The sequence below is a fragment of the Jaculus jaculus genome, chromosome 14, assembly GCF_020740685.1.
Source record: "Jaculus jaculus isolate mJacJac1 chromosome 14, mJacJac1.mat.Y.cur, whole genome shotgun sequence".
Lineage (NCBI taxonomy): Eukaryota > Metazoa > Chordata > Mammalia > Rodentia > Dipodidae > Jaculus > Jaculus jaculus.
This window is the reverse complement of record NC_059115.1, coordinates 2,962,828-2,976,058: the sequence shown is the minus strand read 5'-3', so window position 1 is coordinate 2,976,058 and position 13,231 is coordinate 2,962,828. Positions and strand designations below refer to the sequence as shown.

Below are 13,231 nucleotides of genomic sequence, written 5' to 3'. Positions count from 1 at the left end.
CTATTCGGGGTGTCCTTGGCTCCGCCTGTTACGCGTGCGGATATGGATGAGGGGTTGGAGTCATTTTGTGGAGTTTGCGATTGTAATTCTCATCGCCTGTACGTCTTGGTCGCGGTGGGACGGGAAGCGGTAGGAAGCTGGCGGATTTGTGCTGACATTTCAATCAGGCGCCCACCGGGACAGCCCTGAGTCTAGCCTGTGGGAGGGGCGGGGCGCCGAAGGGTTGTTATCCAATATGGCGGCGGCGCTGTCTGCGGCGAAGCTTTGGGGGCCGAGCCGAGGCCTTGGCCAGGCTGCCCTCCTGCTGCTTCGGCGGCCGTGGGTTCGAGGCTTGGCTAGATGTGTAAGTACTGAGACACCCCCCCCCCACCTCCGCTCCCAGACACAGGGTTTTCCCAGAGAGGAGATGGAGACTTAAAGGGTATTTTAAGATGTTGGGGGGGTAGTGGGGAAGGAAGCACCGTAGAATGTGCAGGAATGACAGCCACAGAGGGGAAGAGACTGATGAGAGACTACATTGACTGGAACCCAAGGAAGGCATTTTAATTATTTGAGCGAGAGTGGAAAGAGGCAGTGAGAGAGAATGGGCGCGCCAGGGCATCCAGCCTCTGAAAACAAACTTCAGATGCCTGTGCGCCCCCTTGTGCATATGGCTTGCGTGGGTCCTGGGGAATCGAACCTGGGTCCTTTGGCATCGCAGGCAAATGCCTTAACCGCTAAGTCATCTCTCCAGCCCAAAAAGAGTTTTTAAAAAATATTTTGTTTTTATTTATTCATTAGAGAGAGAGAATGGGCATGACAGGGCCTCTAGTCACTGCAAACGAATACTAGATGTGTGTGCCACCATGTGCATCTGGCTTGCATGAGACCTGGAGAATTGAACCTGGGTCTTTAGGCATTGCAGGCAAGCCTTAACCGCTAAGCCATCTCTCCAGCCTAGGAAATAATTAAAAAAAAATTAGCCAGGCATGGTGGTGCACATCTTTAATCCCAGCACTTGGGAGGCAGAGGTAGAAGGATCGCCATGAGTTCGAGGCCACCCTGAGACTACATAGTGAATTCCAGGTCAGCCTGGGCTAGAGTGAGACTCTGCCTTGAAAAAGCAAGATAAAATTATACATACACACACACACATATAATGTCTATATTGGCAAGCAGTGAGAAATAGAACAGATACAAAGAGAATGAGTGTGCCAGGGCCTCCAGCCACTGCCAAGGTACTCCACGTGCGTGCGCCGCTTTGTTCATGTGGCTTTATGTGGGTCGTGGGGAATCGAATCCTGGTCCTTTGGCTTTGCAGGGAAGCTCCTTAACCGATGAGTCAGCCCTCAAGGAAAGAATTTTATTGTACTCAGGAGAGAAAGAAGCAATGAAGAATCTTGTGGTCCTTGAGAGGGTGGGAAGAGAAGTTGCCCAATGGTTGCCTCCCCTCCACTGGTTAGAGCCACTGCAGGAGGGACGGACGTGGGTGACAGGGACACCCCAGGGGTTGTGTAAGGTAGGCTTCCTTCTGAGTAAAGATCACCCTTGACAGCGGAAATAGCACACCTCAGGCCTTTTGTGGAGTTTTGCATTGGTTGACAACTTGATCCCTAATTCTACTTGTAAGTAGAAACTCACATCATTCCTCTGTCTCCTGATGGAAGAATCCAGGCAAGGACTTTGTGTTTTGTGGATGATGATGATGATGATGATGATTTTGTAGAGAAGAGGTCAGTATGTGTTTGTTGAATACATGAAGGGAGAAAGGGAAAGGGAGGAATCCAGAAGGGTCCAATTTTTTTTTTCAAGGTGGGGTCTCACTCTAGCTCAGGCTGACCTGGAATTCACTCGGTAGTCTTATGGTGGCCTTGAACTCATGATGCTCCTCCTACCTCTGCCTCCCGAGTGCTGGGAATAAAGGCATGCACCACCACACCCTGCCAAGGGTCCAGTTTTGAATATATATATATTATTTATTTATTTATTTGTTATTATTATTTTTGTTTTTTTTGAGGGAGGGCCTCTCTGTAGCCCAGGCTGACCTGGAATTGACTGTGTAGTTTCAGGGTGGCCTTGAACTCACGGCGATCCTCTTACCTCTGCCTCCCTAGTGCTGGGGATTAAAGGCGTGCACCACCACACCCGGCCATTCATAGCAGTTTAATTCCTCTTTTTATGAAATATTTTTTGCTTGTTTGAGAGTGAGAGAATGGATGCACCAGGGCCTCTTATGGTTACAAAAGGGCTCCAGGTGCATGTGCCACTTTGTGCATCTGACTTTAAGTGTGTACTGGGAAAATTGAACCTATGCCGCCAGACTTTGCAAGCTAGTGCCTTTAACCACCAAGCCATCTTTCCAGCCATTCATAGAAATTTAATTCCTCTATTTATTTATTTATTTTAGAGAGAGAAGAGAGGTAGAAAATTGATGTGCCTGGGCCTCAGCCCCTGAGATTGAACTGCAGACATTTGCACCACCTAGTGGGCATGTGTGTAACCTTGTGTTTGCCTCACCTTTGTGCATCTGGCTATCATGGGATCTGGAGAGTAGAACATGGGTCCTTAGGTTTCGCAGGCAAGCATCTTAACTGCTAAGCCATCTCTCCAGCTCTTAATTCCTCCTTCTAAAAAAATATTCTTATTGCTGGGCATGGGTGCACATGCCTTTTATCCTAGCACTTGGGAGGCAGAAGTGGGAGGATCACCACGAGTTCCATAGTGAATTTCAGGACAGCCTGAGCTAGAGTGAAACCCAAACCCTTGAAAAAAAAAACAAAAAAAATTTTTTTAAACTTATTTGAGAGAGAGAAAGAATGGGTGCACCATGGTCTTTTGTGCCTGCAAATGAACTCCAGATACACGTACCACTTTGTACATCAGGCTTTATGTATGTGCTGGGGAATCGAACATGCAAGGACTTTCAGGAGCTGAGTCATCTCCCCAGTAGTGAGCCTCCACATTTCTTGAAAACCCTTGAAAAAGCTTAGAATCCCTTTTGATAATTGCTGGTAAGAACAAGATAATGGGGCTGGAGAGATGGCGTAGTGGTTAAGTGCTTGCCTGTGAAGCCTAAGGACCCCGGTTCGAGGCTCGATTCCCCAGGACCCACGTTAGCCAGATGCACAAGGTGGCGCACGCATCTGGAGTTCCTTTGCAGTGGCTGGTAGCCCTGGCGCGCCCATTCTCTCTCTCACTCTCTATCTGCCTCTTTCTCTCTCTCTCACTCTCAAATAAATCAATAAAAATCTTAAAAAAAAAAAAAAAAGAACAAGATAATGTTTCAAAAAATGTAGTTGAGGGCTGGGGTCATAGCTCAGTGGTGGAGTGCTTGCCTGATATTTGCAACACCCTGGGTTTGAACCCCAACACTGCCTCCCCCACGGTATTAATCTAGCTAGGGCTGGTGGTGCATGACTGTAATACCAATACTTGGAGGCAGGAGGATCAGGAGTTTTGGGCCAGCCTGGGCTACATGAAACCCTGTCTCAAGAAAGAAAAGAAAAACTTATTTGGAAGCCCTCGGTTTAGAAGGTTGCAAGGACTTGGAAGTAAAAAATTCTGGAGAAAGCGGGCAGTTAAGTGGGTGAGTTCTTGTGCTGGGACATGAGTTCACTTCCCTGTTCAACCGCGATCCATGTGTATAACTCCGAACGGTGGATTGCACCTTGACCTCCCCGGGCCTAATGTTCCTCATCACACAATGCTAACGATGGCCATGTCTCTTGTGGAAACTGCACCCGGTACATCCTAAGAGGAGTAGGAATGAAGGTGAATGGAAGGGACAAAGTGATCTTGGAAATCGTGGGAGCCAATGAGGTGTCCCTGGGGGCCAGTTGCCTGGGCAGCTCTCTGGGGAAGAATGCCAGCATCTTGTGAGGTTGTTTCTTCAGTTCATAGCTGTGGTAAGAGCTGAGTGAATGCAGGTGAGAAGGACGGGTAGGCTGGGCACAAGGCCAGCTGGGGCTGGGGCTGTCCTTGGGAGCAGGTGAGAACCTACAGGCTACAGGAGCACAGCCGCGGGAGTGGAGGCAGGCTCCAGCTGTTCTCTGTGGCTTTTTTTTTTTTTTTTAAGCCATCAAACCCTACCCACCTGATTTCAGTCTCTGGAACTCATTTGGCTAGGCAGGTAGGTCAGAAGGTGAGCAGAGTGAGGCACACTAGGGAAAGGCTAGTGTGGCCACAGAATCGGGCTGAGGGCTCCCTGCCACTGCCCTTGTCACTGTTCCTTCCTCGCTTCTGAGAGCCACAGCTCTGGAGAGTGGCGACGTCTTTGCCTTTAACGGACTCGTGTATTGAAAGTTTATTTTCTTTTCTCTTTTTTTCTAAGTTTTTTATTTTTAAAAATATGTTTTATTCATTTATTTATTTGAGAGAGAAAGAGTGGGAGAGAATGGGCTTACCAGGGTCTCCAGGCACTGCAAATGAACTCCACAGACATGTGCACCCCTTTGTGGGCTTATGTGGGTCCTGGAGAATTGAACCAGGATCCTTTGGCTTTGCAGGTGAATGCCTTAACCACTAAGCCTCTCTCCAGTCCCTCCCCCCCTTAGTTTTTGTTTGTTTTTAGTTTTTGGAGGTAGAGCACTCTTAACTCAGGCTGACCTGGAATTCACTATGTAGTCTCAGGGTGGCCTTGAACTCACAGCGATCCTCCTACCTCTGCCTCCTGAGTGCTTAGGATTAAAGGCATGTGCCACCATGCCCAGCTTTGTTTGTTTGTTTTTTCAAGGTAGGGTCTCACTTGAGCTCAGGCTGATCTGGAATTCACTGTGTAGTCTCAGGCTGACCTTGAACTTACAGTGATCGTCCTTCCTCTGTCTTCTGAGTGGTGGGATTAAAGGCACGTGTCACCGTGCCCAACAGTTTTTTTTTTTTTTTGTTTGTTTTTGGTGAGAGGAACGGGTTTATTTTGGCTTACAGACTTGAGGGGGAAGCACCGTGATGGCAGGGGAAAATGATGGCATGAGCAGAGGGTGGATATATGCTGGCCAATATCAGGTGGACAAAAGCAGCAGGAGAGTGTGCCATTTTACATTCAAACCACCACACCATACATAAATTTGTGCATACCTATGGTGAGGTTTAATTTTTTTTGTTAAGAAGTTAACATAATCGGGGCTGGAGAGAGGGCTTAGTGGTTAAAACGTTCACCTGCAAAGCCTAAGGATCCCAGTTCAGTTCTCCAGAACCCACGTAAGCCAGAGGCACAAGGGGGTGCGTGCATCTGGAGTTCGTTGATGGTGGCTGAAGGCCCTAGTGTGCCCATTCTCTTCCTCTCTCTCTCTTTCTCTCTCTGCCTCTTTCTCCGTATCAAATAAATAAATAAGATATATTAATAAAAAATAAGAGGCTAACAATCAAATACAATAGTTATAACCGTAGACAATAGTAAGTTATGTGAGGCTGGAGAGATGGCTTAGTGGTTAAGGTGCTTGCCTGTGAAGCCTAAGGGCCCAGGTTTGATTTTCCAGTATCCATGTAAGCCAGATGCACAAGGTGGCACATGAATCTGGAGTTTGTTTGCAGTGGCTGGAGGCCCTAGTGTGCCAATTCTCTCTCTCTCTCTCTCTCAAATAAATAAATAAGTAACTTTTTTTTTTTTTTTGGTTTTTCGAGGTAGGGTCTCACTCTGGTCCATTAACTCTGTCATCTCAGGGTGGCCTTGAACTCGTGGTGATCCTCCCACCTCTGCCTCCCAAGTGCTGGGATTAAAGGCGTGTGCCACCACACCCGGCTAATGAATAACTTTTTTTTTTGTTGTTCATTTTTTATTTATTTATTTGAGAGTGACAGACACAGGAAGAAAGACAGATAGAGGGAGAGAGAGAGAATGGGCGCACCAGGGCTTCCAGCCTCTGCAAACGAACTCCAGACACGTGCGCTCCCTTGTGCATCTGGCTAACGTGGGTCCTGGGGAACCGAGCCTCGAACTGGGGTCCTTAGGCTTCACAGGCAAGCGCTTAACCGCTAAGCCATCTCTACAGCCCTGAATAACTTTTTTAAAGTTATGTGAATGTGCTCTTTCTCTAAATGTCTTCTTATACCGTAATCACTCTTCATTAAGAGATCTCGTCATCCCACAGTGCCTACATGGTGAAAGGAAGTGAGATGAGCATCTTCGATGTTGTGGCATAGACGTAAGCTACCACGTATGCGGTCGTTGATAACCGAAATGACGACGAGGCGGTCACGGGAGGACGGCACGTGGGCCGTGGATACCGTGGACCGCAGGGCTGGTCCACACGCCCGGCAGGGTGGAGCGCCATGGCGGAAGAGCTTGTCATGCTACCGAACCTGAAGTTCCGAATTGTCTACTTCTGGCCATGGGTCATTAGAGTTGCGGGTGATGCGGGGCCAGCGAGATGAGTCAGTGGCCGGAGCCCTTGCCGTGCAAGCAGGGGGCCCTGAGAGCCTGACACCGACCGACCAGCAGTTATTTTTGTTTTCGTTTTGTTTCTGACAGTTCGCTCGCCCAGCCTGGCCTTAACATCACGATGGCTCTTGTGCCGCTTGTCTTCCCTTCCTAAGCGCTGGGATTGGCGATGGGCCTGTGCTACTACGCCCGGTTTACCTTTTCTTCTCTTTTTCAAGGTAGGGTCTCACTCTATAGTGCCAGGCTGGCCTCAAACTCACAGCGATCCTCCTGCTTCTTCCTCCCAAGTGCTGGGATTAAAAGCATGCACTACCATGCCTGGCTAGTCTTTCATTTAAAAATATTTATTATTGGGCTAGAGAGATGGCTTAGCAGTTAAGGCATTTGCCTGAAAAGCCAAAGACGCTTGGTTTAATACCCCAGGACCCGCATAAGCCAGATGCACAAGGGGGCGCATGCACCTAGAGTTTGTTTGCAGTGGCTGTAAGCCCTGGCGCACCCATTCTCTCAAATAAATAAATAAAAAATAAAGTTTAAAAAAATTATTTTTCGCAGTCAGGGAGAGAAAGAATATGGATGCTGTAGGGCCTCTAGCCACTGCAAATGAACTCCAGATGCATGCGCCACTTTGTACATCTGGCTTTACGTAGGTACTGGGGAATTGAACCCAGGCTGATAGGCTTTGCAAGCAGGTGCTTTTAACTGCTCAGCCTTCTCTCCAGTCCCTTTTCTAATCTTTACCGAAGGGCTTGATGGTTCCGGTGAGGAGTAAAGGAAGTGGCTCATTGTTTTTTGTTTGTTGTTTTTAAATATTTTTTAAATTGATTTAATTTATTTATGAGAGAGAGAAGGGGAGAAAAACAGGCACGGAAAAAGAGAGAGGGAGAGAATGGGCACGCCAGGGCCTCTAGCCACTGCAAACAAACTCCAGATGCATGTGTCCCTTTGTACAGCTGGTTTACATGGGTGCTATGGAATTGAGCCTGGGTCCTTTGGCTTTGCAGGTAAGCACCTTAACTGCTAAGCCATCTCTCCAGCCCATTTTTAAGTTTTTTTTTTTTTTTTTTTTTTTTGGTTTTTCGAGGTAGGGTCTCACCATGGTCCAGGCTGACCTGGAATTAACTATGTAGTCTCAGGGTGGCCTTGAACTCATGGTGATCCTCCTACCTCTGCCTCCCGAGTGCTGGGATTAAAGACGTGCGCCACCACGCCCGGCTGCATTTTTAAGTATTTTTAAAAAAACTTTATTTGCAGATGTACACATGACTTCAAACTAAATCAGTTTTATGTGGTTTCCTGGAATTGAACCCAGGCAAGCAAGCAAGCAAGCACCTTTAATTGCTAATCCATGTCCTTAGTCCTCATTTGTTTGTTTGTTTGTCTTTTGGTTTTTCAAGGTAGTGTCTCACTCTAGCCCAGGCTGACCTGGAATTCACTATGTAGTCTCAGGGTGGCCTCGAACTCATGGTAATCCTCCTACCTCTGCCTCCCAAGTGCTGGGATTAAAGGCGTGCGCCACCACGCCCGGCCGTGTGTTTGTTTTTAAGATGGGCTCTCTATGTAGTTTTGACTGTCCTGTTACCTTCTCTGTAGCCCAGGCTAGCCTGAACCTCAGATCTGCCTGCTGGGATGCCGTGTGTGAGCCACCATGCCCAGCTTCAAAGAGAGTGGTTCATCACGGGCACTTAGTTCATATTCCCAGCACTCAGTGAGTCAGGACTTTAGAAAACTCAGCCTTTCGTTCTCCAGGGACGGTAGCTGGTTGGGTGCTGTCTGACTCACAGAGAGAGTTCAATGCCCTCTTGGGCTTTGCAGATGATCTCCTGAGCATCCCAGAGCTGCTGAAGCCTCAGATCCCCGAGGATCCAGAAAGCTTAGTTGCCCTCTCCTCCCCAGGAGAGAGCAGCTGTCCCAGAAGGAGAGGCACAGCTCTGCTCTGTGCTGTGGGCAGGCCAGTGCCTGGGTTGTGGATTCAGTGGGTTCAGTGGCCTTAGCTGCTCTTCACAGAGAGGACTTGGAATTGACTGGCTAACCCACAAAGCCACCTGGTTGCTCTGGGCCTCCTCCTCCTCCAGCTTTCCTGGGCAGAAAGGGTCAGGTCAGGGACTGGAGAGGTGGCTCAGCAGTGAAAGGTGCTTACTTGCAGAGCCTGGGTTCAGTTCCCCATATCATTGTAAAGCCAAATGCACAAAGTGGCACATGCATCTGGAGTTCATTTGCAGCACAAAGAGGCCCTGGTATGCACATTTTCTCTCCTTCCTCTTTCAAATCAATATTTTAAACATATAAGCCAGGCACGGTGGTGCATGCTGGGAGGCAGCGGTAGGAGGATCATTTGTGAGCTCAAGACCAGCCTGGGACTACAAAGTGAATTCCAGGTTAGCCTGGGCGACAGTGAGACCCTGCCTTGAAAATCCAGAAATTAAAAAAAAAAAAAAAGAAGAAAAGAAATGGTCAGGTGGTTTGTGCAACTGCTGGCACGGCCCTCGTGATCTGTGGCCCTGGTCACATCGCCAGGCCGCATGTCTCCTCCACTCTGGTGGCGTTGGTTCTGCCGGGGCTGTGGGGAGTCAACACAGACGTGTAGCGAAGGACGTCATGTGGCACCTGGGCCCTTAGGTGACTCTTCCCGTTAACCCGCTCCAGCCATCTGGTTGCTCATGTCCCAGAGTGCCGGACCTGAGACAGTCTCGCTCTGCAGGGGACATGGGTTCAGGGCAGCCAATGCCTGTCCAGTGTCCTTTTGCTAGGCATAGACGGAACTAGGTTTCTGAGCCAGGTAGGCGAGTCCTAGCCATCAAAGCATCCCATTCTTCAGTGCTTGTCACTGATCCCTCCCTGTCCCTAACCCTCGGAGCTGATGTCCATTACCTGCCTGTTTGACTAGAATGGTCATCCAACACGTGTTTGTCAGGTGTTCCATATGTGCCGGGCACGAGTTGAGTCATGTGTCATATCAGCTCACGTCATCGTGACAGCTCATGAGAGTGCACTTGAGTTTTACTTAGGCAGCAGTCTGTCACACTCACTGCTGTGTCCTAGACGACTTCCAAACCTGCTGAGCACACCAGGCCACCAAGCAGGACCTGTTCCTATGTGGCCTTTGTAAATCCAGAGCCTCTGTCTTGTAAGTCACTGGCCAACACTGTAACCACTGAACCGTCTCTCCAGCACCTTCTACCAGGTTTCTTTTTCATTGTATTATTATTATTATTATTTGTTTATCAAGGTAGGGTCTAGCTCAGGCTGACCTGGTATTTACTATGTAGTCTCAGGGTGGCTGGCCTCAAACTCATGGCGATCCTTCTACCTCTGCCTCCTAAGTGCTGGGATTAAAGGTATAAGCCACCACACCTTGCTCTATTATTATCATTATTTAAATATTTATTTACTTATTTTGAGAGAGACAGAACGGGTGCACCAGGGCCTCCAGCCACTACAGATGAACTCCCTGTGCACCTGGCTTACGTGGGTGCCGGGGACTCGCACCTGGGTCATTAGGCTCTGTAGGCAAGGGTCTTAACCTCTAAGCCACGTCTCCAGCCCTCCTACCAGTTCTTAAGCACACAATATGAAGTCCAGGCCTGCGCTGGCCCTCCCGTGCACGTGCACGTAGGAACTATGCACACAGCCCTCTGCAGCTTTCTAGTCTTGAAAAGATCCCCAGAGGTGAAGTGTTTGTGGGGCGTCACAGCGAGCTCAGACACTGGAACTTGGGTCTGTGATTCCAGAGCCCCTGCACATGAGCACTGGCTCATCTGTGTGTGGGGTAATTACATTCCCGGTTGCTTGTTGCATAAGCCACCCTGAGGCCTTTCTTGCTTTCTGGGGACTGGTGGCATGCAGGGAGGGGGGAGGGGGGGAGTAGACAGACACAAAACAAGGGAATCTGTAGGTGGATGTCAAGGGCCTGCCGTGCCCAGTGCTCAGCATGGGGAGCATGGTGCTGGCAGGTCTGCCCAGGGATGCCAAGCCCGTGCCTGCCCTGCCTCGAGGAGTGTAATTTCCTCACGACCACAAACGCCGAGCATCACACACACGTAACACGCCGCAGCTCATCCGCTGCAATTAACCAAAGGGGGAGGGCGGGGGACACACGTGAGCCAGGTGCCATCCAGCCTGTGGCTAGCTCGCTCTTTCTGCAGCTGACTGGAGGTAAAGTCACGGCTGCTGACCTGAGTGGAAGAGGTGTAGGAACCCGGGCAGCTGGGCAGCTAGTCTCCAGGGCGTAGGTTTTGGCAGACCAGTCATGGCATACTTTTATTTATTATATTTTAAATATTTATTTATTTGAGAGACAGATAAATGGGCAGAGGCAGTTAGAGAAAGGAGAGAATGGGTACTCCAGGGCCTCCTAGCCACTGCAAACAAACTCCAGATGCATGCACCACCTTGTGCATATGGCTTCATGTGGGTACTGGGGAATTGAACCTGGGTCCTTTGACTTTGCTGGCAAGTACCTTAAGCACCTTAACCACTAAGCCATCTCTCCACCCTATGTGTGTGCGTGTGTGTATACATATATGTATATACACGTGTATATATATACATGTACGTATGTGTGTGTGTGTGTATATGTATAAATTATTTTTAAAGATATGTGGCCTTAGGCCAGGTGTTTGCCTCCTTAAACCTGTTTCCTTATCTCACTGGCAATAGCAAATAACCTGCTTCCCAAATGCTCTGAGCAAGCAAAGCGCCGCCTGGCACCTGGGCCTCTTTGAGTTCTCCCAGCCATGCTTCTAACCTCACGGGCTCCCTTCAGAATGACCTAGAAGAAAACCCTGATTAGCAGCAACATGTCCCCCTCACCTGAGGGAGAGCTGCTTCCATAGCTTTTCAATAAAGGAAGCTATGTGGGAAGCCTCTGGGTTCCAGATGGGTGGACACCCCTGTGGGATGTGGCTGTGGGTGTCTTACCTCCTTCCCTGGGTCAGGGAGAGTTGAAGACACAAACCTTCAAAGCTTCCTTGTTGGTTAAAGGGAAGCGGGTCTGGTGTGGCCTTTTCATAGAACTTGAGACTGGGGAGTATTGGAAAAAAGAGGGACGGTTTGTGGATTTCCTAGCTAATTTAGTGTACAGTTAAATACCTATCATCTCCTGAGGCAGGGTCTTCCATCGCCCGAGATGGGTCTTGACCTCCTAATCCTCTCCCTTCACCTCCTGAGTGTTGGGGTACAGATGAGCATCACCGTGTTCGTGTGATGATTGAACGCGGTTCTGGGGTACGGTGAGCATCACCGTGTTCGTGTGACAATTGAACGTGATGCTGGGGTACGGGTGAGCATCACCGTGTTCGTGTGATGATTGAACGCGGTGCTGGGGTACGGGTGAGCATCACCATGCTGGTGTGATGATTGAACGTGGTGCTGGGGTACGGGTGAGCATCACCGTGCTCGTGTGACGATGGAACGTGGGGCTGGGGTACGGGTGAGCATCACCGTGTTCATGTGATGATTGAACGTGGTGCTGGGGTACGGGTGAGCATCACCGTGTTCATGTGATGATTGAACGTGGTGCTGGGGTACGGGTGAGCATCACCATGCTGGTGTGATGATGGAACGTGGTGCTGGGGTACGGGTGAGCATCACCATGCTGGTGTGACGATGGAACGTGGTGCTGGGGTACGGGTGAGCATCACCGTGCTGGTGTGACGATGGAACGTGGTGCTGGGGTACGGGTGAGCATCACCGTGCTCGTGTGACGATGGAACGTGGTGCTGGGGTACGGGTGAGCATCACCGTGCTGGTGTGATGATGGAACGTGGTGCTGGGGTATGGGTGAGCATCACCGTGCTGGTGTGATGATGGAACGTGGTGCTGGGGTACGGGTGAGCATCACCGTGCTGGTGTGATGATTGAACGTGGTGCTGGGGTACGGGTGAGCATCACCATGCTGGTGTGATGATTGAACGTGGTGCTGGGGTACGGGTGAGCATCACCATGCTGGTGTGATGATGGAACGTGGTGCTGGGGTTCGGGTGAGCGTCACCGTGCTGGTGTGATGATTGAACGTGGTGCTGGGGTACGGGTGAGCATCACCGTGCTGGTGTGATGATTGAACGCGGTGCTGGGGTACGGGTGAGCATCACCGTGCTGGTGTGATGATTGAACGTGGTGCTGGGGTACGGGTGAGCATTACCGTGCTGGTGTGATGATTGAACGTGGTGCTGGGGTACGGGTGAGCATCACCGTGCTGGTGTGATGATGGAACGTGGTGCTGGGGTACGGGTGAGCATCACCGTGCTGGTGTGACGATGGAACGAGGTGCTGGGGTACGGGTGAGCGTCACCGTGCTGGTGTGACGATGGAACGTGGTGCTGGGGTACGGGTGAGCGTCACCGTGCTGGTGTGACGATGGAACGTGGTGCTGGGGTACGGGTGAGCGTCACCGTGCTGGTGTGACGATGGAACGTGGTGCTGGGGTACGGGTGAGCATCACCGTGCTCGTGTGACGATGGAACGTGGTGCTGGGGTACGGGTGAGCATCACCGTGCTGGTGTGACGATGGAACGTGGTGCTGGGGTACGGGTGAGCATCACCGTGCTGGTGTGATGATGGAACGTGGTGCTGGGGTACGGGTGAGCATCACCGTGCTGGTGTGATGATTGAACGCGGTGCTGGGGTACGGGTGAGCATCACCATGCTGGTGTGACGATGGAACGTGGTGCTGGGGTACGGGTGAGCATCACCGTGCTGGTGTGATGATTGAACGTGGTGCTGGGGTACGGGTGAGCGTCACCGTGCTGGTGTGATGATGGAACGTGGTGCTGGGGTTCGGGTGAGCGTCACCGTGCTGGTGTGATGATTGAACGTGGTGCTGGGGTACGGGTGAGCATCACCGTGCTGGTGTGATGATTGAACGCGGTGCTGGGG

General features: G+C 50.3%; 1 protein-coding gene across 1 annotated transcript in view; it reads left to right on the top strand.

The window, feature by feature from the left end:
* Positions 1-224: 224 nt before the first annotated feature.
* Bckdha (branched chain keto acid dehydrogenase E1 subunit alpha) overlaps positions 225-13,231 on the top strand; it is a 36,512-nt gene continuing 23,505 nt past the window's right edge. Inside the window, exon 1 of the mRNA XM_045134536.1 lies at positions 225-343. Within this exon, the coding sequence (XP_044990471.1) occupies positions 236-343 (108 nt within the window). The 5' untranslated portion in view covers positions 225-235. The remainder of the gene's footprint in view (positions 344-13,231) is intronic.